This window comes from Pseudochaenichthys georgianus, chromosome 1, assembly GCF_902827115.2.
Source record: "Pseudochaenichthys georgianus chromosome 1, fPseGeo1.2, whole genome shotgun sequence".
In the NCBI taxonomy this organism is placed as follows: Eukaryota; Metazoa; Chordata; class Actinopteri; order Perciformes; family Channichthyidae; genus Pseudochaenichthys; species Pseudochaenichthys georgianus.
Genome location: NC_047503.1, coordinates 3,738,727 through 3,765,337, shown reverse-complemented (window position 1 = coordinate 3,765,337; position 26,611 = coordinate 3,738,727). Strand labels below are relative to the sequence as shown.

At 45.2% G+C, this 26,611-nt stretch overlaps 2 protein-coding genes across 4 annotated transcripts in view; one reads left to right on the top strand and one right to left on the bottom strand.

The window, feature by feature from the left end:
* Positions 1-4,847: 4,847 nt before the first annotated feature.
* On the top strand, positions 4,848-8,015 carry LOC117445533 (hatching enzyme 1.2-like). Of its 2 annotated transcripts, XM_034081303.2 has the most exons (11): positions 4,848-4,957; positions 5,049-5,102; positions 5,186-5,221; positions 5,309-5,359; positions 5,431-5,484; positions 5,565-5,611; positions 6,284-6,353; positions 6,439-6,553; positions 7,033-7,205; positions 7,477-7,558; positions 7,715-8,015. In XM_034081303.2, exons 1-11 carry the CDS (start codon positions 4,924-4,926, stop codon positions 7,845-7,847), a joined length of 849 nt encoding a protein of 282 aa, XP_033937194.1. In that variant the 5' UTR covers positions 4,848-4,923; the 3' UTR covers positions 7,848-8,015. The 2 variants fall into 2 exon arrangements, with proteins under 2 accessions (XP_033937194.1, XP_033937268.1); XM_034081377.2 differs by lacking the exon at positions 5,186-5,221.
* Positions 8,016-13,712: 5,697 nt separating this feature from the next.
* LOC117455506 (zinc finger protein 638-like) overlaps positions 13,713-26,611 on the bottom strand; it is a 31,272-nt gene continuing 18,373 nt past the window's right edge. Inside the window, exons 10-25 of one of the 2 annotated variants that reach the window (XM_034095033.2) lie at positions 26,539-26,573; positions 26,384-26,430; positions 25,355-25,386; positions 25,037-25,153; positions 24,660-24,791; positions 24,500-24,541; positions 24,025-24,162; positions 23,726-23,890; positions 19,010-19,675; positions 18,421-18,873; positions 18,028-18,318; positions 17,650-17,839; positions 16,720-17,055; positions 15,329-15,451; positions 15,116-15,237; positions 13,713-13,958 (exon numbers count right to left, since the gene is read on the bottom strand). In XM_034095033.2, coding sequence (XP_033950924.1) covers positions 13,917-13,958; positions 15,116-15,237; positions 15,329-15,451; positions 16,720-17,055; positions 17,650-17,839; positions 18,028-18,318; positions 18,421-18,873; positions 19,010-19,675; positions 23,726-23,890; positions 24,025-24,162; positions 24,500-24,541; positions 24,660-24,791; positions 25,037-25,153; positions 25,355-25,386; positions 26,384-26,430; positions 26,539-26,573 — 2,931 coding nt within the window. In that variant the 3' untranslated portion in view covers positions 13,713-13,916. Of the gene's footprint in view, positions 13,959-15,115; positions 15,238-15,328; positions 15,452-16,719; positions 17,056-17,649; positions 17,840-18,027; positions 18,319-18,420; positions 18,874-19,009; positions 19,676-23,725; positions 23,891-24,024; positions 24,163-24,499; positions 24,542-24,659; positions 24,792-25,036; positions 25,157-25,354; positions 25,387-26,383; positions 26,431-26,538; positions 26,574-26,611 lie in introns of both variants that reach the window. The other variant, XM_034095021.2, reaches the window with a different exon arrangement.

The window sequence follows — 26,611 nt, the reverse complement described above, 5'->3', positions numbered from 1 at the left end:
GAGTAGGTCTGTTATACTGAGTGATATATATTTTACACACTGCTCTGCTTTCTGCACGGGACTCACAGCTGTTCTCACTGTAAACATCGCGTTGCGATGAGAGCAGTTTCTAAAATAATATCCAGGGGTTGCATGAAGAGCTGTCATTGGCTGAGATAAGTCCGGCCGTGCGTCACGCCTCCACCGTTCCCGGAAATGCATCCGCGGAGGAGCCGTGGAGGAACCATCAGTGTATCCTCGGTTATAGCTCCTCCAGAGAGCCTCCTCGACGCTCGATCCTCGGTCCTCGGTGTGCATTTAGAGAAATGAGACGTCCTTCAAAATGGCGCGCTGAAATTCATTTCCGGGTCATTACCGGAGAACCGAGGAGTCGAGGAGTTGAGGAGGGGAAATTTGAGTATTGAGAAGCCTCTTCAGAGTCCTTTACCTCACTGAGCTGAAGTTATCAGCCTCTCAGTCTGACTGGAGAGGACTCTCCCTCCACATCATTGTAGAAACATCTTCTTCTTCCGTTAGAGCAGCTAGCACCAGAAGCTAATAACAACAGCGCCGGTTCCAGTGCACCCTCCCTTTCTCCCTCGCTCACGCGCACTTTGGCTGTGAGCTGCGGTTGCCAGATAAGCCAACATCCCCCATTTTCATCACTTGCAGCGCCCATCGTACAGGGCAAATGAAAAGTGTATCCGGGATGAAAAGGGTGTTACATTTACTTAATTATGAATGTTGTTACATCAAGGCCGAAAATTAGGATGAGCACCAACTGTCAAAACATTTATTTTTTCTCCCAGAGCTGTCAGCGCAGCGCCTCCACAGATCTGGCACCCTAGGCGAACATTTATAATGCCAGTGCGACGGGCCGGCCCTGGTCTCAGGTTACACTGTAGGAAATGTAGATACAACGCTACATTTCCCGCCCCGCTGCAGTCATGCAGTAGGCGAGAAACATTTCCTCAGGAATCGAAAAGCGGAACCGAAATTCACATTTCTAAATGATGCCGTTGGAATCGAAATGTTGGAAATGTTCTCGGTACCCAACCCTAATCATGAGCCAATACAAAAGTTAAAAAAAAAAAAAGTTTTTTATTTCGGATGTTTTTAAAAAACATTTAAATAAACAAAGTCTTGGCTTTCAGAATATGAAACTTTTATTTCCAAAATCACACATAAATACATTTTTGAAGCTTGTAAAGGGAAGAAGACAGCTCTCCCTCGCCACTCTGCTGTTCTGCTGTTCCCCTCCCTCCTCTGACATTATAAATGTAAGGCGTATAGTAATCATAGATAACACGGCAGGGTCCGTTACAGTTTGTTTTCATCTGGTTTCAAATAAACAAAGTCTTGGCTTTCAGAATATTAAACTTGTTTCGGCAAATTCAGATGATAAATACAACTTTGAAGCTTCGGCATAATTACAAGCGGAGAACGGAGTAACTTGACGTCACAGCAGACATAACAACAGCCGGTGTTTCTCGTGAGTGTTTTCCCCGGGAAACAAACACAATACACACACATGCAAAAATACACAAACACACACACTCGCGAGCTTCCCCCAGACCAGTAATCCAAACGAAAATATCTTCCCTCCGTAGTATTATGATCATTTGCTCCGCTAATTAATCAGATCGATGGATTCCAGAGATGACTCCGAAACACTCAGTGGGCACCACTTAACAGCCAATCAGAATGAGAATATGTTTCACATGTGACTTATTCAAATTGCGAGTGATTGAGTGACAGATGAAGGTTGTTTAGGAGAAAATATCGGAGAAGAAAAAGTTTGAGAGTGGCGCTCGGGAAAGGAAATTGTTGAGGGAAAAGGAGTTTCGAGACAAGCAGCTATTACAAAAAATTCCGAAGCTTACAGGTTATTTTAAACCTGTAGGCCGGGATGAGGAGGAAAGACAGATGAGTTCTGTACCGAGCAGCAGCGGTGCCGGCCGCGGGGCCTCGGAGCCAAGTAGGCCGTCTGGTTCTGATAGCGATGGAGTAGTGGGAGAGGAAAAACAGACAGGAGGGATGTTGGAGGAGATGGAGAGAACGTCCCCCAGCTGACAGGGGTCGCCAGTCACTAGCACTGTTATTTGTTATTCTGGGGGTCGCGGGCTGAAAAGTTTGGGAACCCCTGCACTAACAGCTTCTTATACCATCACATAATTTACCTGCCAGAAACGATAGACTATGATGTAGATCAGTGGCGGCGCTAGGGGGTGGCTACTGGTCTCAAGCCCTGGATGTTTCACTTAAAAAAATCTTAAAAAAAGATTTCATTTTTTTTGGAAAATGTCTCTGGAGTAATGTGCAGTAACAGAGTCCACCAGAGAGGCAGCCGCTGTGGGACATTAGCCTGCGTACTGCGTAGCCTTCCCTGCCCTGAAGAAGAAGTGATCCTTCCTAGTGCCTGACGAGTTTTAAGCTAATAGCCTATAAAGTTATGGATATTAGAAAGTTATTTTCATCGAAGCAGGCGCCACAAGCTGCAGCAGCAGCAGCAGTATCAGCAGCTGACAACAATGTCATCACCAGCAGTGAAGAAATGGATGATGTTTCAGGTTTGTGAATCTAATGGTGATATCTGCGCTCTGGCTGACTGAGTAAGAAGTGACAAAGAGTGATGTACGGTAACGTTAATCTTATAGCTAGTAAACATGGAGTAACCAAGGCAAGGCAAGTTTATTTATATATCACCTTTCAACACAAGGCAATTCAAGGCGCTTTACAACAATAAAAGACATTCAGACAAAGGCATTTAAAAACAGTAAAAGATAATAAAAGAAACATTAAAAGAAAAAATACATGAATAAAAGTACATGAATAAAAAGTTACAGTGCAGTTTAAGATATGAATAGTTCACACAGAAGTTCCACTTTACTGATGAACACAACAGCTCAGTTTCAATTAAAAGCAGCGACAAAAAGATAAACCACACTAAGTCAATACCCTTATATGTTAGTATGTATACAGAACATGACTAAATATTATTCTAAGATGTAACGTTAACCCTTCATACCTCAGTATACTTTTAAGACACTAAAATAACGTATTCCAACTTTTGTTTTGTTTTCGCGCGTGGAATTATACCGGCTCTCGTTTCAGTACACATAACAACGGAACCATAGCAACGGAACTGACAGGCAACACTCTGAAACGTGACTCTTACACTCTTTATGTCACAAACTCTTGGTGGATGAGAATAGATCTATAAAACGATAAGCAATGCGCCAGAATCAAGTTGAGATTATCCGCATCCTTTAAAACTCTACGCACATTCGTTTCACCGAAATAAGTAAATGACTGTATTTGAGTGAGTTAAGGCATTAGTTTGCTTCATTAAAGGGTGTTAATGAATAAGTGTTCTCCGTGCCTTTTGTCCGCTTTAAAGGGGACCTATCATGCAAAATGCACTTTTGTACGTCTTTTATGCATGAATATGTGTCCCCGGTGTTCCAGGGAACTCACCAAGTGTCAGAAAACACAACCCTCTCTCTTTTCCTCCATAGCCAAATCTCTAAAAACGGGGCTGCAACGGATCTGATACAGACTGATCCAGATTTGAATTATTTTCTACGTCACAGAAGTGGTGCTCCGCTTAGTGGTCAACTCTCCACCTATCAGGGGAATGTGGGCTTGGGCCACGGCCGGCCATTGCCGCTCGAAAGCGCTGGAGACGCTGTAGTACATATGCCAGGCCTGTAAGTGGCGCTGTAGTCTGCCACAAAAGCAGCGAAGAAGACTTCCCGCGCATGGTTGCCATGGTTGCCCTTCTGTTTATTCTCCGCTGTGGCTCTTTTTCTCCCTCCCCGAGGCAAGCGTTTGCTTCTGCTGCTGTAATTCATTGCAATCCCTCCCTCGCTGTAATTCTCTCCGGTAGTCCACCGGCAGATGACAAACACCCACCTCTCCGCCTCTTCCAAGGAACGAGGGGACCGTGCGGCAGAGTTCCAGTTCGATTTTTTTCCGCCTGTCAACATGTCTGTTAAAGTTTAAATCTTCCGGACAAAATTAGAAAAGTGCCGGTCAAAGGTCTTCTTTGTTATTTATTGAGCTTTAAAACAAATTAATAATGACTCTATAATCATATAAGAATAAAACACGGAGGACGGAGATCTCTTTTTGTCCCCCTCTTCTCCCCGCTGCAGCCCAGCAGCTGATCTCAAAGCACGCTCCCCTCTCCTGCAGGGGGGCATGGTGCAGCTCACAGAATCAGCCCCCTGCAAAAACAGGGCTGGAAAGAGCAAATAGAGCGAAATGAGGCATGGCTAAAATGCAGGATCTGTTTGGTATTTTGAAAAAAAAAACTATTTATATACTTTATATAGGTATGGCCCTACAATATATTGTTCAAATATAGCATGATATGTCCCCTTTAAGGTATTATTAAAGTAGGATTAATGTTGCTGTTGGTGTAGTGCACCAGATTGATGCTTTTAACTTCAATATTTAAAAAAAAATCTTCCCTGGGGAGCATGCAATATACCGGCGGGCCAGATCTAATAGTAATTAGAAATTATCCTGCGGGTCGAAATGAAATCCACCAAGGACCTGATTTGGCCCCCGGGCCTTGGGTTTGACACATGTGACTTAGGTAATGAATAACAGAAAACACCAGGTTCTTTGCAAAGAAGGTAAGAGAAAATAAATATGTTGCGTAAAAGTGATGAGTCAAAAATATTGTTGCAAATTGTTAACCTACACCCTAATAATTAGTCCCCATTGCGCAATATATGACAAGACAAAGCCTACAAATAACACCAATACATTATGAATAGATATCATACTGTGTTAGCCCCTTTAAACCCGCTGCAGCGCCCTCTACAGGTCAGGCTGAATGCTTATATATAGAGCCTATAATCAGTGAAGTGATCACAGCTGCTGAGGAGACAGTCAGGACGCTAGTTTGTTAGTTTGTTGAAACTGTGTTGCACTATGTGGCGTCTGGTCTTCATCTGCATGCTTTCAGGTAAGCATGTAAGCATTCAAAAGTACAAATTGTGCCTAATAATAATAATAATAATAATAATAATGATTATTCACTCTTTCTTTTCATGCAGTCGTTGGTGGTGTCCCTATAAATGCAACACTGGAGGATACCAGTCATGCAACAGGTTGGTGTTCAATTGATTATTGTTTTTTTAAAGCATTTGATGAAATATAGAAATTATTAACGAGGAATTCCTTGTTTTTGTAGACAATGGTACTACGATGTCAGATGAGCAAAAACAAGGTAAACTGTAATGTTATACAAACTGAACATTCTGTTTTTATCTCTATTTATTTTTAAACTATGTTTCCCTCAATATTTAATGTACAGGTAGTGTCATTCCCTTAAATGGCACCCAGAATATGACTCGTCCTGCAACAGGTACGTGTATCAGATATTGAATTGAATGCCGTGTTTTAAAATGATTTGATTTAACCCTCAGATTTCTCTAGGTGTGTTGGTTTCAATGCTAGAGCCACAGCGATCCAGCTCAGAAACTCTAGAAGGTAAACTTTGAATACATGTGTAAAACAAATCTAGTATTTCATAGCTGCAATGTACAGTGACTCGTTTGATCACGTCGTAGGGCTTGAAGATGACGCGATTGTCCAAGAGGGAGACATTTTGATCCCGGTAAGAAGGACAACTTTTATTTCCCACATTTCTTTAGGATGCAATGACATTCCTGGCCAACTGTTTTTATTATTGAAAACAAAGAATAAAGACTCCTGAGCACCGAGGGGCGAGCCGGCACACTAAGGGACAGCATTGAAGGGGAAATTAATAAAACAAATGCATTAAACTACACATATTTAAACTAATACCAATTCTACCTTTGCCACTACTCCCCTCCCCGACTACTTCTTAGAATTATTAATAATAATAATGCTTTTTTTTAAGTCAGGAAGACGTTAAAGGTGGGTTAGGTAATTCACTTCAGAAACACTTCTGAGCCGACCCGGCTAAAGTAACTGGATGGCCTGCCTGCCTGTCAGCCCGCACACACTTATCTCGTGCCCTCATTGGTCATGTGCGCGTTGGAGGAGGGGCTCTGTAAGGAAGTCTGAAGGGAGAGGCAGATTTTTTTCCGGCTGCGTATTTTACCCATGGATGTATAAGACTAAAGACTTTACCTAAAACCCCACCTTTTAAGATGTAAAAAAGTCTGCAAAATTCTGCAATTGTTGATGGAAATTGGGCTCAAAACTGGTAAATTAAGACGATGAACAACCATATTTATAAATCCATGGAAGTGTTGAAAGTGTGGCGATAAAACCGAACCGTTGTTGCTGTTAATATTTTCAGGAGGACAGGAATGCCGTGCAGAACCTGTGGTCGGACGCCGTCATGCCGTACACCATCAGTCAGGAACTCAGTGGGTGGATTCTTTATTAACCCGCTCTAATGTTTGACTCATGAGCAACAAGTGATTAGCAACTGTTATGTTTTCATTCCAACAGCTGATCGAGCGCTTGACATCCACGCTGCCTTCAAGATGATCTCAGACCTCACCTGCATTCGCTTCAGGCCTCACACCACAGAGCTGAACTACATCGAGTTCCGCTCTGGCAAAGGGTGAGCGATGTTACTATTCAACCCAACACTATTATTATTTCTCTCTTGTCTCGAGGTATTTTGATTTGTGTCTACACTCATAACTATCTAGTAGTAATATAACACTTGTGAACACCTTAAATATATATTTTCTGTTCACATAAGGCAGCAAATGAAGGCAAACTTTTTGTTTTTTAAGTATTAGAAGTTAAAATACAAGTGTTGCTCTCGTATAAATAGCCTCGACTGAAGGTTATTTATCTGTATTTATTTCAGGGAGTTTCTCCAGTGGATATAGTTCCAATGATAACTGGGAACATAGATTTTCTTGGGGTGCAAATAACTCTCAGAAATAAGGTCCCATGGAGGTCCCCGGAAAGGGAGGCACTTCGCCTCTCTGTACTGCAGCAACACGTGGATACATTTGGTTTAAGAAGTTTCTTTCTGCATGGCTTTGTTCCCAGAAGTAGGAGAGTAGATGCCTTTTCTTGTCTCTGCAGCTGTGCGTCCTACGTTGGATGTGTAGGAGGAGCCCAGGTGCTGTACTCCGCCCCCTCGTGCTCTGTGGGTAATGTTTGCCATGAGATCATCCATGCTCTGGGTCTGCACCACGAACACAACCGCAGGGACCGCGACCAGTACATCTCTGTGGAGTGGAGCAACATCATGCCAGGTGAACGCCTCGCTGGGAGACATTATCCTGTATTAAGAAAACACAATGAATAGTTTTTCCATTTCGCATATTTTAAACTGCATATGTATTTTTGGGGCAATTCGATGTAGAAGTACATTGTAAGGTTTTAATGTTTTATTTTAGATGATACAAATCCTTAAAGGCACAGAAATAAAACATCAAATGGTGCTGTAGCTTAGGATGATTAGTACAAACCAACTCCATGTTCTGCAGAAATCAAGGTGTAATGAATAATTCCTGTTTTAAAAAGGGAAACGAAACAACTTCGAGGTGAAACAAGGAGACACTCAGAACCTGCCGTATGACCTCAACTCCATCATGCACTACGGAGAGTAAGTCTGAACCATCCTCGTGTATTTCTTCCCCTGCATAACATTTAAAAAGAGAAACGAATAATAATACCAATACAGGATGAATGAATTCTAACTTGGGAAGAACTGTATGTGATAATCCTACACAACTATTTAGTAAATGATCTTTTGTTTCAGGTATTACTTCAGTCAAGATGGCCGTCCGACGGTGTTGTCGAAGAGTAGCGGGGTGCAGATAGGTCAAAGGTCACACCTCAGTGAGCTGGATGTACTGAGACTGAACTCACTCTACCACTGTGGTAACGACTAACCAACTGCGCTACTGTCGAAATGTATTACAGACGCATGCATAATCCAAACTGAAGTACAGTTTTCAGTTCATGCAAAGTATTCAAACTCTACTCAGACATGAGGAGGGACGCGCTGAGCCACGCTGATGTTAACTGACATTAACCATGAGATTAATAAAGTTTTTGAAAATCCTACCCCGCTTGCTCTTTCCTTTTATTGAAACCGTATACCTACAAGCCCTAATGCATATTGTTTATTTATTGTTAAAATGGTTAATATACCGCTCTGTGATCAGAAGTAACAATTTGAAAGTATTTAATTTCTTCATCTTTGAAAGACACTGAAATCAAAACATCAAAACATCTTTCTTGTGAAAACCTTTTTTTTTATTTTCAGAAAATGTGATCAATTCATCTAATTGAAAGCAAATTGGGGTCACTACTGGAAAGGCCACTTCATGTTTTTTCTTTTCCCCAAGTAAGTAATATCCAGAGCTAAAATGCCAACATTTGTTGTACCTTAAACAGTTCTAACCCTCGTTGGTATCGCCACAATATATTCAAATAAACAATGAAGTGCTAACACAGGGTGTTGGCACTTAAAAAGAATTTTTTTAAGTACTTTTTAAGTATAATACTTAAAAAGTATTAAAAGTTGATAAATCAATTTAGCGAAAATTAAGGGTATTGAACGGCATTTTCCAAGGTATTAAGAAGGTCCACAGCAACGACAACATGAAACACCCTTTAATTTACTGAAACAACATGTCGGGAAACCCCCTCATGCATAGCGTGCCATAAAATGCTGCTTCTTATTTTAAGTTTCGTTGCCTTGCTCCGCTCTGTGGGGGGGGTTTATCTGCTGGTGGACTACCTGAGAGATATACAGCAGGAGAACACGCCGTCCAGCGCAACCATGCTCCGGGGTCTTCTTCGCTGCTTTTGGTGTATTTTGTGGCGGCAGCAGCGCCACTTACAGGCCTGGCATATGTACTACAGCGTTTCCAGCATTTCCAGCGGTCTAGTGTGAACGGACACGTTAATGAATGGAATGCGTGTGTGAACGGAAGACTTTTTTGCATTTACGTTTTTCTGTATGAGGCCCCTCGTGGGGCCGGGGTATAAGCCAAACTATATCCGGTCACAGAGATCTGCTATTTTAAAGTAAGGTCAACACATATCTACCCTAAATAGTCTATATTAAGAACGAGAAAAGTCTTAACATATTGTTTTTTGTAAACATATGACAAATGTGTGAGGGGGATGACGTCAGAGCATCGTCCTATGTGCCGGGCTTGGCCCCGGACAGCCCCAGCCCAATTTAACCCCTGGGTATTTGTGAGGGAGCTCCTATATGGCATTACCCCGCTGAAGCTCATGAAGTTTCATATTTCATATTTCAAAGTTTTGTCAATTGTTTTGTTTATTGGTCAAATACTGGTTTCTGAGGAGTTTTACTGGAATGAAAGAACACAGAAGCAATAAAGCAGCATGCTGCATTAACCCTGACCTTCACAGAGAGGTTGAAGTTCATGTGAAGAGGAGGCTTCAGTAGTCTTTCTGCACTCTGTTTAGTTATGTTATCTTACAATCAATAGTAAATGTGAGATAAAGTGTGTCGCCAATGTAACCGGTTAGAACTCAAAGTTGCGATGAGCTCTTAAAATGTATGGAAAGGGTCTTAAAAAAGGTCTTAAAAGGTATTACATTTGACTTCAGGATTCCTGCATATACCCTGTAACAGTAGGCTCTGATTGTATCTGACCACCGTGTGTGTTGTAGGAGGAGCTAAAAGCACAGCCTGTGTGCTAGTGTACACTTAAGCCATTTGTTCACATGTTGGGCTCGCCTGGGCTTTTTTTGTAAAAATGCTATTAAAACATGAACCTTGGTGACCATCGGGCTGGCCTGCATGGTCTGCTTACAAAACACATTTTATTTTAAATAAAGAAATAAATAATGCATGGCTGGATGCATAAAGGGGAGAGTGGGGTAAGTTGAGCCATTTGTTAGCTATGCTGTTCTCTAAGCAAGGAGAAATGACACAGTACAAATGAAAACACACACCTATAGTTCAGGATGTCTCCTGTCAATGGCAATGATATTGATCAAGGGCAGTGAAAATATTACTTCTTAAAAAAAGTCTTGTGGCTCAATTTGCCCAGGTGTAGGGGTAAGTTGAACCACTGTTCAAACCTGGGCATACCTACAACAAATCTTAAAGGTAACTATAAACTATAAATAAACCAAATACAAGTTTAGTTTTTCAATTTTTTTTATATAAATTTCGATTTTTTAATGTTAAAAGAAAAGTAATCATACAAATGGTGATACAATTTCATACATCTTACCAATCAAACACAGGGTAAATTCAACTTTAAATGTAGCCTACAATGAGCTCTTATTTTCAACTTGGCCTACTTTCATTCATTTCTCCATTGAAAAACTGGCTCAACTTACCCCAAGTGAGCCCATACGGGGCTGAGGACTCTCTCCGTCTCTCTGCCTATGTCAGAGTGTGCTCTGTCAGCCGCAGCCCCAACTTCTCCATGGTTACGACCGAGGGAGAGGTGAGTGAGGCGCAGCGACTGCCAACCAGAAAACCGGTCAGGGACAGTGAGATGGAACAGTGTTGTTGTTGGACGACAGCGCGTGTATACATCGGGGCTCCGCCCACTGTACCCATAGAGTCCAGTAGAGGGCGGAGCCTGTGAGAGATATAACGAGGGTTTACGTATGGTAACCCTTGTTATATAAACTCAGGCGGAGCCCTCTACTCGGGCCCTGTCTGTCCTGTGCTGCTCGCTGAAGGGAAGTGTAGGATGACAGACAGGAGGCGAGGCCTCCTTTTATGCGGTGAGATGCACGCGCATTCAGGTAGGCCCGCCCCATGGCCGGCTACGTCTATAGAAGTCTCAGTGGATGAATGCTTGCATGATATGATCAAGGAGAGTACCCATAGAGTCCAGTAGAGGGCTTCACCTGTGCTTATATAACAAGGGTTACCATAAGTAACCCCTCGTTCTTTCACACCAAACTCATCCAACCATGCCTTGATGGACCTTGCATTGTGGGGCACTGTCATGCTGGAACATAAAAGGGCTTTCCCCAAACTGTTTCCACAACGTTGGAAGCATAGAATGGTCCAAAATGACTTGGTAAGATGAAACATTAAGAATGTCCTTCACTGGAACTAAGGGGCCTAGGCCAACCCATAGCATTATCCCTCCTCCACCAAACTATACAGTCGGCACAATGCAGTCAGGCAGGTAACGTTCTCCTGGCATTTGCCAAACCCAGACTCGTCCATCAGACGGCCAGATAGAGAAGCGTGATTGGTCACTCCCCAGCAGTGGCGGCGCCAGGGTATGGCTGGGGTAGGCTACAGCCATACCAAGAAATGAAAAATGATGTTAAAGTAAGCAAAATAAAGTCCGCCAACTCGCGGAGTAAATTGCACAGACAGCAGCTAGTAAGATTGATTTCAGTAGCCACTTGTCTGGAAATACCGAAGACTAGAAACGGTTTTGAAAAGTTTGATCGTCTTCTCAATAGAACATCTTTGATAATGTCTTCTGGCCAATCAGAATCACGATAACGGTGTGGTGTTGTTGCAGGAAGTCCCGACGTAGAATAGTTTTGCTGTAGTACATCTCTATATACATCGATACAACATTACGTGTTGATAGAAATCAACACGTAATGAAATAAGACCCCACGGTTTGATGATTGATAGGTATGTGGGCTGTCTTTCATTTTGACACACAGAACAATGGGGGCTATCCACCCTTATCCACACTGTAAAGTCATTCACAGCCTCTTCCCTCTTCTCTCTGTGAGGAGCAGCAGGTTCAGCTTTCAGAACAAAGTAACACAAAACTAAAATGGAATTCATTTTTTTTTTTTTTTAAATGTCGTGTAGTAATAGATGTATTTATTTCTCTTCTCAAGAGAGTACCAGAATGTGTATTTTATGTTAGTATTTCAAAAAATCTCCTGGGGGAGAATCCCCCCAGACCCCCTGCAGGGGTTTGGTTTTCAGCATGTCAACTCTTTCACCTGTGGGGAAATTGCAGGATTGGCTCCAGGTCGCCCTTTTTATTTACTACAAGACAAATGTGCCTTTTTATTTCATACAGTTCAATTTGGATTGAGACAGGGGAATAATCTAAACCTCACGCGTGGTGTTTCACTGTCAAGGGGAGCGTGTATGTAATTACATGCAAATACTGACTTGAGCCCCACCGCTGTATGGGTTAGCCCTATAGATTACCCAACACAAATACTCTGGATCCGCCCTGCTCCCCAGACCACGTCTCCTCTGCTCCAGAGTCCAGTGGTGCTCCCTCCATCTGACGCTTGGTGAAGTAAGGCTTGATGCAGCTGCTCGGCTAGGAAAACCCATGAAGCTCCAGTTTGGTGCTGATATTAATGCCAGAGCGGGAACTCTGCACTTATTGAGTCAGCAGAGCCATTGCCACTTTAACGCACTCAACTGTGGCAGTGGGACTGAATGAAACCCGAATTCAATGATGAGGAGTGTCCTACCTTTGTGTAGTGTATTGTAATTGATATATGTACTGTATGGCACTACCATTATCTATAATTGGGAGAATCAATGTTTTACATCTTTTATATTTTACCAAAATTACTTTATTTCAAAAATATTCCCCTGCCAACTCCATTAAATGTTTTCTCAAATTAAAAAGAAACATTAATATGGAATTCTATGAGGTCAGGACTTCCTTTGTCTTTATTGTATGGACCATATGATGGAGGAGGTGAACAGTGTCCACATGTCATTCGGCACTACTGGGCTGTGCAACTGAGAACTATTATGTTCTATTTGTCTAAAAGGAGTCTCCTCATTGGACTGAAATGTAATCTCATTGTTTGAAACGACCTCTTCCATTATACATGTATTCAGATATCGAAAGAAAACTTAAGTAAACAAACAAAAATCTAATTTTAAAACTAATGATAAAGATCTGGTATGATGTGAAAACATATTTCAAATTTGAATTGAAGTGGAACAAAGGTACTAATATTGTTTCCGTATGCAAAGACTGGCTGGCACCGTGCGGTCCATTTGGAGACATTCTGATCACTATATGCAGAGATATGATGCAGTACACAAAGCTGTGTGCAATAAAGAGTCATGTACAATATGCCCTCGTGCAATTTACACCTTATTTATTTACAATCTGTCAACAGTACCAGCTACTCCTATATTTTTAAATAGTCACTCAATTCTTTTTACAATGCTCTACTTAAGTTTCTTTTTCGTTAATAAAAACGTCGGCCTACTTTTTTAATATAATATGCAAGTCAGCTTTTTCCCTTAATCTGCACTATGCTCTTGCTAATGTAATACCGGAGCACTTTTTAGAGGCCTACATATTTACTACTTTTGTTTATGAACAATATCCAAACTCATTTTGCAGTAAAATCTTTCTACAGTATATTCCAGGAACTAGACGATGTTTAAAGTTGTTAAAAACCGTGTGTGTAACCTCAGGTCGGGCAATCCTACAAACTGTCCCTCTCCTAATGTTATGCAGCATTCTGCAATGAAACGACTGAAATGTCAACATTATTAAATGTATTACTCATATTCTCATAACTGTATTAGGTTAGTTGAAAGCAATAATATTAAGTTGAACCTAACCTTTTTATTTAAGCTTAAAAGTATTGCTTTTAACTAACCTAATACAATTATGTGAAATCTGTTGACATGATACATTTATCGGAGTTGATGTTCTTCAGTGTGTGTTTGGTCACAGGATGCAGTTAGTGATCTGAGAAGAGCGAACTCCCAGCGACGTTCACTTTCTGTCAGAGCTGTAACCGTGGGAACAGACGCAGGGAACAAGTGATAACGCACAGTTTGTTCAAACAGTTTATTGATTGTGCACAGTTCCTTCTGCCAGCCATCTCCAACATGTTTCCCTTAAATCGTAAATGAAAAATCTATAATACATATTCAAACGGACACTAATCTACATCAACATGGCGATCTGGATCCTTGAAATGAAGAGACAATACAAGAGGAGGGGAATGACGCATTCAGTGAAGATGTCCAAAGCCACTCAGGTGTTCAGGGTGGCTGTGTCCGCAGCCTGCAGGTGTTTCTAGAAGAGAGAGAAGGGAAGCCCCGTTAGCCCTGCAGCGTTTGGCTGTTGGCGGTATTCACACCGCAGGTGTCCATTTGTTCTTCTTCACAGCTAAGTCAGTGTGCGCCGCCAGGCTAGGTGGTTTTCTCTTTAGTGCCGACACATCTGTAAACTGCTGCCTCTACATCGAAGCACTTCTTCCACCTCTGGTCGTGAGGAACAAGGTTTTTACACAGTGAGGACATTTGGTCAGTCCTCTTGAAGGGTTTATCATGGAGTGGCAAAGAGTCTAAAACCTGGAAAATACTGCCCGTTCCCTCGTCTTGAAGTCTTTAGGAAAGTGTGTGGTTAACACGAGCTTAAGAAAATGGGCACGTTTTATTCTATGACATAAAAGACGCCAATAGATGCTTCACTCCTGCATGTCCGAAGCTTATTCAAAATGTTGGTTGCAAACAGTTCGCTAAATCCGGCCGTGGCTCAGCCAGTAGGGGCTTGGACTGGGAGCCGTAGGGTCGCCGGTTCAAGTCCCCGACCAGACCTAAAATATGGACTGTGGACGGCTACTTGGAGAGGTCCCAGTTCACCTCCTGCCCTGCCGTGGTGCCCTTGAGCAAGGCACCGGACACCCCCCTCCCCCCCCTACTCCCCGGGCGCTGTACACTAGCTGCCCACTGCTCCTAGTACTAGACTCCTGGTGCGAGGATGGGTTCAAAGCAGAGAACACCTGTCACTGTGAGCTCTGCGCGCGTGACCATTACAGAGGGCTTCCTCCCTCCCAATTCTATTCTAAGTAAGCTTCCTAAACCGCCTTTACCCGATATGTAGCCATGTGACCGTGATGTCGTTTGTTTTTAGCCTAGCGTTAGCTTTTTATTTCAGGTAAATTGTATTTGAGATGACCCTGCTGAACAAAACGTGTTGCGTATCATAAACGCGTGTTAACCACAGAGCATATTTTCTGCAATCTACCGGAGCCCAGAGGGGAGCTCGCATAGCCTCCTGTTGAAGGAGCCCTGCGATGCTAACCGCCAGGTCTGGTCTTCAGACAGACGTCATCACTGCACTCCATTAGACTGAGTCTAGAGACAGGCTAAGGGTTGGGATTAGTAAGGATGTCCCGAGGGTCCTCACCACGAAACCACTACAGGTATGTGTGTGTGCATGTTGCCTACCTGCAGGCTCTCGTAGTGTTTGAGGGTCTTGCAGTGGTTCATCTCGGCCTCTTTGGTTCCGTTGAAGAACCTGTTACACACCTTACAGAAGAAACCCGTCTTTGGGGTCAAGAACTCCATACCTGTGGGAACACACACAGGCCACAAGCTGATGAACACTTTTGTAGAAATATAACGGCAGGCCTGGTAAATAAATACAGACATGGGTCTTACCAACTGGGCTCGTGGGGTCGAAGGGAGGGAGGGAGTAGCCTGTGCTCACTGCAGTGTCCATCTTTGTTTTCTTCTTCACACTCTCCTCTGCTATGTTTTCAACTTCAGACATCTTGTGCTTTCCTGCAGAGAGAGAGAGAGAGAGAGAGAGGGAGAGAGAGGGAGAGAGAGAGAGGGAGGGAGAGAGATCTTATTCACCTGGAACAGGCAGGGGTTCCAGGACCTCGTGCTGCTTTACTCTGCTTCCACCCTAGCAGCTCCAGAGCACACAGATTAAGCTCCATCCCAGATGAGGACAATTAGGACCGTAAGCATTACATTAAGAAATATAGGTGCTTCCAATACAACCCTCTGCTCGTTAAATACATCTACATGTTGTCCTGGTAACAAGCCTGAGTCTCCCCCCACTAAGGCCCTGCTGCCACCCACATGGTCTAACACACCGCTGCTTCTCAAACAGTTGGCTACAATACGTCGGCTCCCTCTGGGGGGACTTTGCAGAATCCCTGAAATATTTTTAAAGGAAACGATCATTTAAAAAAAGATATTATATAAAAGACTAAATATTGAGATCATAGAATTTAAAATAGAGTATTAAAATACATTTGTTTTAACTTCCCCACGATATTTCTATTTCAGCATGCTTAGAAACCTTTTCAGTCAGAGATTGGGTTACGAGCTTAAATCGTAGACGGAGGTCAAATGAATCTTAATTTAATGTAATCTGAAAAAGGAGGATCCAGAGGAGAATATTTGACAGCCCTTTAACTCCACTGCTAGTCTATTTAACAGTGGTGACGATTTCAATACTGAATAGAGAATCATTTAAAATCAGATTTGGATCTTCAGAATCAGAGCGGGATCGGCAAGTCTCTCTTATTTCAACGTCTCTGAAAATAACTAAACAATCACATCGACTGTGTTTCACCAAAGCCTTCAGCGGCGCTGCCCTGGACACCACGGCCACGTCTACTGCGTCTTTAACAGAACAGCTGCACTTGGTGGCGTTTGCAGGTGTCAATGTGCTGCGTTCAAGAGTTCGTCATAAAAAAAAGAATTGGAAACTTGTATGGGATGTATTAGTTTGAGACCTCGTACCTTATATATATTTTAATGGTAATGACAGTTGTCCTCTTTCAAATCACCTGTAGATATTTAAAAAGCAGCACTCGAACGTTGACCGCCAGGTGTGAAAGCCATTTATAATTCAAAGTGGAATCATGCCATCTCTGCTATTAACTCCACAACACTGCAAACGTTTCTAACCCGTAGGGAGAGGTAGCTCACGTCTGGACTCAGCTCAACAGGGTAGTCCCGTATGTCACGTGGTCCTGATGGTGGCCACTGGCCAGTCTAATCTTTTTGGAGGTGACAACCGAAGTAAACCCTACCTGTCTCAACGGCAGGAGCCCCCGTCTCTTCGTCCTTCTCCTGCTCCTCTGCCGTTTCTTGTTCAGCATCCATCTTCTCCTGATTCTCGGCGTTGCCCTCTTCACCCTTCAGCTCGTCGTGTCCCTTTGTCTTTTCAGTTTGATCCTTTATCTTCTCCTCTTTCTCCGTGTGGCCCTCTTCATCCTTCACCGTCTCCTCTTCCTCAGTGTGTGCTGACACCATGTCCTCTTTCTTCCCTCTTTCCCTCTCTGAAGTCATTGTTCCTGCTGGTTCACGTGTCGAGGACTCGGCTGCAGGAAGCGCTTCACCCTCAGCGTTGGAGTCCAGAGTGGCTCCTAAACAATAACAACAGATTCCAGCCAACATGTTAAACAATCAAAGATCTGAAGGTCGTTGACACCGGACGCAAAGCACGTTTTTGCATTAATTCACTTGCGAAAGTTTGGCTGGGGTGTTAATTTGTGTTTACTCGCGTCAATCACACGAGACACACTGGCGAGGAGGCGGGGCTTATCTCCAGGCACATTGTAATACATGTTTCACAATGATGCCCAAATAACTACATACTTATACTGGTTAGTTAGAAACATTAATTAGTGCTTTGGTGAGTGCGTCTGCAAACCTGCACACAACCCTTTCAGAATAAGTGCTTTCTGAATGGAGATAAGATCGAGCAGGCTAAGCTAGGCGAGTCTGGTTTGGGACCGATATGAGGAACTGTGAGCGCGGTGTGCCGTCGCCCGGAGCAAACAGCTACTGGTTTGGTTTTCTCATTCAATAAAGTCAGGAACGAGAGGCTGACATTTCCCCGCTATTGGCTTTCACAAGACGGCGTTACGCAAATCTATGGCTCCTTTGCGTCCGCTGTGAAGGCACCTTGAGAGGCCGTTTCCTTCTCTTCCTTAAGGTGAGTCGGTGTGAGGCTGTACCTGCGTGAGGAGTGACGTCAGCCTGTTGACACGCCGGCACGTGTGTTTGGGAATCTGCTGATTCTGAAGACACTACACCGTCTGAAGTCTCGGCTGTCACCATGGTCACAGCTTCACACTCGGGCTCTTCAGGCCGGGGCCCCGGGGTCTCAGACATCATTGCTTCGGTTGTGACCTCCATGGGCGTGTCCTACAAACAGAAAACATGAAGAGGACCATGTTGGAAGAGAGAAGTTTGATATATTCATACAATATATCCTGTAAAAAAGACACTCACAAGATGTCAGACTGTGCTTACAATGTTTGATGCACATCAAACATTGTAAGTTCTTGAATAAAGGGGGGGAAGGGAACTTTGACGTAGGAGCTCTACTTTACCTCTGGAGTGTCCTGCAGGACAGATGTGGGAGCAGCCTGCAGGACAGATGTGGGAGCAGCCTGCAGGACAGATGTGGGAGCAGCCTGCAGGACAGATGTGGGAGCAGCCTGCAGGACAGATGTGGGAGCAGCCTGCAGGACAGATGTGGGAGCAGCCTGCAGGACAGATGTGGGAGCAGCCTCCCCCCCCCCTGCTGGAGGAGTGGAAGGAAGGTCTGCCACATCTCCAACTTCATCCAGCGTCACAAAGTCACTCATGTTGAAGGGGAAGTCGTCACACTCCTCCTCCTCCTGAGTTTATGACGGGACAATAACATAAAAAGCAGTAGAAGTGAGGAAGAGGATGAAGAGGAAAGAGTTCCAACACGTCTTCAGCTCACAGCCGCATCTTACCGTTCTGTTCTTCGGTTCCTCCTTCCAGGAGCTCTGCTTGTACCCCCCTGATCTTCCATAGGACCTTGCCCCCTCCCTGTGCGCTCTCTTCCTGTCCCTTCTCTCTTTGTCCTTCCTCTCCCACCTGGCTCTGTCCTCCCTCTCCCTCCTGGCCCTCTCCTCCTTCTCCCGCCTGGCCCTCTCCTCCTTTTCCAAGGCCCTTCTCTCCCTGTCCTTCCTCTCTCTCTCCCTCACCTCTTTCTCCTTCCTGGCCTCCCTCTCTTTTTTCTCCCTCTCCTGCATCTTCCCCCCCTCCTCTGTGTTGTTGTTGGGCCCTGTTGTCTCCTCAGCTGTTCTCTCCCCCTGCTCTGTCTCCGTCTGGGTTTCCCTTGGTTCTCCGTTAGCGGCTGCTCTGTTGTTGGGATGGTGAGTTCTGCACTCCACAAGCAGTGCGTTAACCATCGCTTGAGTAACCTGATGACAACAAAAAAGGTGGATTATTATTATTATATCATTTGTTTTGTACAATGGAACTGAAACTGAAATATAAACTAAGTTATAAAATAAGATGTTGGAGGATTGAGACCTGAGCTACAGAAACAGATCTGACCTTAGGGAGCTCGGGCAGGGCCGTCTCCTGGGAAGCTGCTTTCCCCGCAGAGATGGATGGCTTTCTTCCTTCATCAGCAGGAGTCACATCATCTCCTGCTGTGGATGCAGTGACGTCCATGTTCTCTTCCGAGGCCTCCAGGACAGTTTCAGCTGAATCTTCTCTCACGTCTGTCGCCGGGCCTGCTTCCAGTTGGGCCTCGGGTTGGGCCTCGGGTTGGGCCTCGGGTTGGGCCTCGGGTTGGGCCTCGGGTTGGGCCTCGGGTTGGGCCTCGGGTTGGGCCTCGGGTTGGGCCTCGGGTTGGGCCTCGGGTTGGGCCTCGGGTTGGGCCTCCGGTTGGGCCTCCGGTTGGGCCTCGGGTTGGGCCTCCGGTTGGGCCTCCGGTTGGGCCTCCGGTTGGGCCTCCGGTTGGGCCTCCGGTTGGGCCTCGGGTTGGGCCTCCGGTTGGGCCTCGGGTGCAGCCAGAGAGTCAGAAGCAGGAGGCTCGTCCTTTTGGATCTCATCGTCTTTACTCGACTCTTGTCCCACGACTTCACCTTCAACAGCTGTCTCCTCTTCCTGCCCGTGAGCGTCTCTTTCAATCACCTCCAATGGAGATTCAGAGCTCTCTTTATGGACCGACTCTTCTTCAGCTGTTTCCGCCGTGCTGCTTTTCACAGGTGTATTCTACAATCAAGGGGGAAAGAATAACGACACGTCAAACATCATGTCTTAGAAACTGTAAGTGTGTGAGGAGTACGGAACTTAGGCGCAGTGGTGGATCATAAATCAATTATTAGATCAACTTTCACATATCGTTTTAGGTGAAGATATTCTGCAGTGGTATTTCAAGTATTTCAAGTAGCTCTACAATCAACAGCAGTGATTCAAACAATTAATAATCATAATGGTGACCCAGTATCTCTATATATTTACGATTCTGAAATAGGTCATATGCACTACTTTTACTTAAGATTTTGAATGCTTTTAAAGTGTAGGAGTTCTTCGTCCCCCTCGGCACAGCTTCAACCTAAGCAGCCCGGTCTAACCTCTACCAGTTCCCAGTGAACCAGGCACAACCAAGCATCACTACTTGATCGTTTGCACCTTATATTAAACATGAGAGAAGGCTACAAATAGGATTGAAATGTATCCCAACACCAGCGGTGGAAAGTAACCAAGAACATTTACTCAAGCACTGTACTGAGGTACTTGGAATAGAATCTGCGTCACTTTATACTTCTACTCCTTTACCATCAGAAGGGAAATATTCTCCTTTTACTTCACTACATTTATTTTACAACTTCGCTTACTAGTTACTTTATGATTCAACTATCTGACATTATATTTTTGTACACCTACAATATTGAGTGGGTTGACAGAAAATAAATTCAATACAATCAATTTGTATCCCGCGGGCCCACCACCTACGGGAAACAGCGATGGGGTCGGGTGCGCTGCCAGAAGGGTGGCAGTGAAAGCGGAGGGTCTCGACGGACCAGACCCGGGCGGCAGAAGCTGGCTTTGGGGACGTGGAACGTCACCTCTCTGGGGGGGAAGGAGCCGGAGCTTGTGCGGGAGGTGGAACCTTACTTCTGGATAGGGGTTGGACTCTATTCTTCTCCGGAGTTGCTCAAGGTGTGAGGCGCCGGGCGGGTGTGGGGATACTCACAAGTCCCCGGTTAGGTGCTTCGTTGTTGGAGTTTACCCCAGTGGACGAGAGGGTCGCCTCCCTACGCCTGCGGGTTATGGGGGGGAAAACTCTGACTGTTGTGTGTGCTTATGCACCCAACAGCAGTTCAGAGTATTCGGCCTTCTTGGAGACCCTGGAAAGAGTCCTGTATGGGGCTCCTGAAGGGGACTCCTTAGTCTTGCTGGGAGACTTCAACGCACATGTGGGCAATGATGGAGACACTTGGAGGGGCGTGATTGGGAGGAACGGCCCCCCTGATCTGAACCGGAGTGGTGGTTTGTTACTGGACTTCTGTTCATGTTCGAACATAAGGATGCTCATAAGTGTACGTGGTACCAGAGCACCCTAGGCAGAAGGTCCATGATCGATTTCGTTATCGTATCATCGGACCTGAGGCCGTATGTTTTGGACACTCGGGTAAAGAGAGGGGCGGAGTTGTCAACTGATCACCATCTGGTGGTGAGTTGGGTCGAGTGGCGGGGGAAGCCTCTGGACAGACCTGGTAAGCCCAAACGTGTAGTTTGGGTGAACTGGGAACGTCTGGAGGAGGCCCAAGTTCAGGAGGCCTTCAACTCGCACCTCTGGCGGAGCTTTTCGGGCATTCCTGTGGAGGTTGGGGACATTGAACCAGAGTGGTCGGTGTTCAAAGCCTCTATTGCCGAAGCCGCGGCGGGGAGCTGTGGTCTCAAGGTCCTAGGTGCCTCAAGGGGCGGTAACCCTCGAACCTCCTGGTGGACACCGGTGGTCAGGGAAGCCGTCCGACTGAAGAAGGAGGCCTTCAGGGATTTGTTATCCCGGGGGACTCCCGAGGCAGTTGCAAGGTACCGACAGGCCCGAAGGGCAGCAGCCTCATCCGTGGCCGAGGCAAAGCAGCGGGTGTGGGAGAAGTTCGGAGAAGACATGGAGAAGGACTTTCGGGCGGCACCAAAGTTGTTCTGGAAAACTGTCCGACACCTCAGGAGGGGGAAGCAGGGAACCATCCAAGCTGTGTACAGTAAGGATGGGACGTTGTTGACCTCAACTGATGGAGTGTTGGGGCGTTGGAAGGAACACTTTGAGGAACTCCTGAACCCGACAACTCCGCCCTCTATGTTAGAGGCAGAGCTGGAGTATGACGGGGAACAACCCCAATCTCCCGGGGGGAGGTCACTGAGGTCGTCAAACAACTCCACAGTGGCAAAGCCCCGGGGGTGGATGAGATCCGCCCGGAAATGCTGAAGGCTCTGGGTGTTGAGGGACTGTCATGGTTGACACGTCTCATCAACGTTGCGTGGAAGTCGGAAACAGTACCGAAGGAGTGGCAGACCGGGGTGGTGGTTCCCCTTTTTAAAAAGGGGGATCAGAGGGTGTGTGCCAATTACAGAGACATCACACTACTCAGCCTCCCCGGGAAAGTTTACTCTAAGGTACTCAAAAGGAGGGTCAGGCCGATTGCCTGGGAGTACGCTTATCCAGTCTACATGTGTTTTGTAGACTTGGAGAAGGCGTATGACCGGGTTCCCAGGGAGTTACTGTGTGAGGTGCTGCGGGAGTATGGGGTGAGGGGGTCTCTACTCAGGGCCATCCAATCTCTGTACTCCCAAAGCGAGAGCTGTGTCCGGGTCCTCGGCAGTAAGTCGGACCCATTTCCGGTGAGGGTTGGCCTCCGCCAGGGCTGCGCTTTGTCACCAATCCTGTTTGTAATATACATGGATCGGATTTCGAGGCGTAGTCGTGGGGGAGGGGGTCTGCAGTTCGGTGGACTAAGGATTGCACCACTGCTTTTTGCAGATGATGTGGTTCTGATGGCTTCATCGGTCTGCGACCTTCAGCACTCACTGGATCGGTTCGCAACCGAGTGTGAAGCGGCTGGGATGAGGATCAGCACCTCCAAATCTGAGGCCATGGTTCTCAGCAGGAAACCGATGGACTGTCCACTCCAAGTAGGGAATGAGTCCTTACCCCAAGTGAAGGAGTTCAAGTATCTCGGGGTCTTGTTCTCGAGTGAGGGAACAATGGAGCGTGAGATGGGCCGGAGAATCGGAGCAGCGGGAGCGGTACTGCAGTCGCTTTACCGCACCGTTGTGACGAAAAGGGAGCTGAGCCAGAAGGCAAAGCTCTGTCTACCGGGCCATGTTCGTTCCTACCCTCACCTATGGTCATGAAGGATGGGTCATGACCGAAAGAACGAGATCGCGGATACAAGCGGCCGAGATGGGTTTCCTCCGCCGGGTGGCTGGTGTCTCCCTTAGAGATAAGGTGAGAAGTTCGGTCATCAGGGAGGGACTCGGAGTTGAGCCGCTCCTCCTTCGCGTCGAAAGGAGCCAGTTGAGGTGGTTCGGGCACCTAGTTAGGATGCCACCTGGGCGCCTCCCTAGGGAGGTGTTCCAGGCACGTCCAGCTGGGAAGAGACCAAGGGGTAGACCTAGGACCAGGTGGAGGGATTATATCTCTTCACTGGCCTGGGAGCACCTTGGGACCCCCCAGTCAGAGCTGGTTGATGTCGCCAGGGAAAAGGAAGTTTGGGGCTCTCTGCTGGAACTGCTACCCCCGCGACCCGACCACGGGTAAGCGGGAGAAGATGGATGGATGGACAATCAATTTAGCTAACTGTTGGTATTTTTGGACAGTTCTAGTTCTTCTTTTAAAACATTTTTTTAAAAAGAGTACAACAAAGTTTAAGTTAGAAATAGCTGTTACTAGCAGCATCACATACCCTCTCTCATGGATATGACAATATTAATGTTAAGCCTGGAAACTTTAAAATAATTAAACACTTAATCCCAAGTACTGCAGACTTGAACCAGCAATATCTACTTATCTTTGGTTACATATTAGCAGCTATATTTGATTACATAGACAAATGTTATAACAAAAAGCAGAAGCAAATAATATAAGGTATATAAAGTGTATTTTATAACTTTCACTCCTCTTCCTGTTACGTGTCTCCACAACAATACATACAAAAGCTGCAGATACGTACGATAGCAGTAAAATGAAAAAGTATCTAAATGAATTTCCCACAACTCTTTACAACCATTCTAAATGAAATATCAGCAACCCACCTCAGATGGATCATGGGATGCAGTGATGACTTTGGTCTGTGTGCGGGCTCTGGGGTCCGGCTTGCGGGAGAAGAACAGAGGGTTGTTCTGGATGATGCACGGAAAATTCCTGAAGCGTTTCAGAACAGACAACGCCATAGCTGCTGTCGCCATCTCACAAACCACCTGAGCAGGGAGACACAGATCGCTATGTCAACAACATTTGAGATGCGTTTGCCTGATGAATAAAGAATTGAGGCAGAAAGATTGACCATAGCTGTAAGTGTTGGGGGGCACGTGGTAATGGTGAGCACCCTCACCAGCTTGTTGAGCACTAGGGTCTTGATGACGGTCCCAAAGCGTCGCACCAGCTTCTGGACCTCGGAGCAGCCGGACGGCGTGTTGGGAACGTTTCTGATCACCAGCAGGCAGTTCCAGCCGACTGGAGCAAAACCCTCCTGCAGGACGCAGCGAGTCCAGTTCAAACATACACAACCCAAGGCCTCAGCAACTCCACTGCTTTTAAAGGTTTAAATGATCCCAATTCATCGCAGCCTTTACGGTGACATAGCGCAGCCACAACTTACTGCCATCAAATGTGTTCCTAAACATTTTTCATCATCAATTTAACAATTGTCTTTTTTGCCCTACATATTTCTGAATGATCAATAACATGAATATTGTAAAGGTACTACATATAAACACAAATGTCATTTAGATGACTTATTATGAATGTGCACTGTCCCTGTTAAAAAGGTATAGATTAGACGGATCTATACTGGATGAAATACTCACTAATGGGTCCACTGATCCCATCAGAAGATTGTAGAGAGCCACCTGTGGAAAGAGATGAAGAGTATCATCCCAAAGGAGGTGAGATAACGGACAAAGAACAGAAGAGATAAGATGGTCATGTTGTTGTACAGGAAGAGGGGATAGGTGATGGGAGCCCTACCGGTGTTCCGACACTGATCCGCTGGTTGAGAGGGATCATCTTCAGCTCCGAGTCATTCATCCTGGCAGGAGTGAAGGAGTGGACTTTTACCATCTCTTGAGCAATCTCCATGTCTGGCACCGACACAATAACCTAACACACACAAAGAATGTTTCATATTAGTTGTACGCACATCAACGTTTGTTACAAACATATACAAATAAAACAAATCATTTATTGGACAATTCTATTGCACAGCTTTGCAGCCAAAACAGAAAGTGAACTATCTTGCAAAAACAAGGTACTTAGAAGACGTGTTTTAGCTTCTTTTACGGCTATCCTGTTGTGTTTCTGCCCTCCGGGAAACGGCAAAAGCTTCAGATCAAACTGTGTCCAACCTTTCCGATGTGCGCTGCCTGGATGATGTCAGAGGGAGTTCCAAAGGGCTGCACCAGCTCAATGATGCTGCTCTCTGACCAGCCGCTCTCAGGAAGTCCTGTGATCAACACCATGGCCTTCTGTGGCAGAGACGTGTTGGAAGTTAAATGGGATGCCAAATCATTTAATACCATGATTGTATTATTACACAAAAAACCTGGATTGCACATCCAGGTACAGTAAGATACAATAAGGCAGAATGCTTCTTTGTTTGACACTTTTGACACTCAGCAGGAGATGAGCACACACTAATGAAGTTATACAGGGTGATCATGTACCTCATCAGACATCTTCTTCTCAGACTCAGCTCCTGCAGTAGAACATGAGGGAGGAGATCAGGGGCCAAGAGCAGAGAGAGTTACGTTAGAACATTTTCAAAAACCACAACCCCACTAATATGTGAACACGTGCATCGCCCTGTGGGACCACAATTCACAGGGGTCATGTTTGTGAGGTTTCCAGGTCCAAACACTCCACTGATGAGGAGGAGAACCAAAGGGGAACTTCTGCTGCAGAAATAACCTGCTCCAGGTCAGGTCATGTTCAGAGTTTAGGCTTGAAATCAGCCAACTTCGCTGTTTACCAACTAGTTCCTTTAGATAGCGTGCCTTTGTATTCAATCTATGAGGGGTAAATATTCTTAGCAGAATATATTATTATTATATTGCAGCTCACCCAAAGCCGATTAGAAAATTGATATGTCTATTGTATCACAGATGTAATTTAATCAACACATTTCATTCAAAAAAGGACACTGTTCAACCACATATATGCACTTTCAAATATCTGTGGTTTGAATCTGCTGAATCAAGCTTATAGAATACACCGGAGGCACAGATTGCATCGAGTGGTAAATTAAATACATTTCTCATGTGTTTACAGATTAGTACATTTCTTCCAATAGTCATCTCCTTTTTTAAGTAACAGGTTGGCTGATGCTGTGTTTTAATTTGTTGTATTCTTATAAGGCAGCAATAGGCGGCTATCAATTGACTCAAATGACGCACAAAACGCAGCTTTTTATGTGAGCAAGCACAGAGCCTGAGGGGGAAAGCCTGGGTTCACAAAAACAGTTGATAACCACCTTCGTAGTGCCACTTATCTCTGATCAGGGGTTTTGGTTTGGAGCCAGCGGAGTCAAAGACACCCTGGCTCTGTTGAACTCACTCCATAGTGTTGGAAGGAGGTCTGTGCCTGACTTGACTGCAAGTCAAGTACATGGTTTAGTACCTGCAGAATAAGCTACGGGATATATCAGCCATGACTTATTTTATTGGTGGATATTGAGTCTATGCTACTTGTCCTACCATAGTCTGGCCCGGCAGCACCACTGTCCGGTCCTGGAGCAGGTATGCTGTGAACAAATAGAAATAGTTGAATGAAACCAGAACAGTTCGAACATTGGTATGGTAACCATGCGGGGTTAATACGGGGAACGCTAAAGAAGATAGCTGTCACAAACCTGTTAGCTTCAGAAGGCCATACTATTTCAGGTTTCTAAAACATAGGAACAGAATGTGTTAACTGAAAGAGTG

Bases quoted from the DNA above. Each gene is read 5' to 3' on its own strand.
- LOC117445533 (XM_034081303.2), top strand. From the start codon at position 4,924: ATGTGGCGTCTGGTCTTCATCTGCATGCTTTCAG. The intron at 4,958-5,048 runs GTAAGCATGTAA...CTTTTCATGCAG, and splicing joins CTTCATCTGCATGCTTTCAG to TCGTTGGTGGTGTCCCTATA. The intron at 5,612-6,283 runs GTAAGAAGGACA...TAATATTTTCAG, and splicing joins AGGGAGACATTTTGATCCCG to GAGGACAGGAATGCCGTGCA.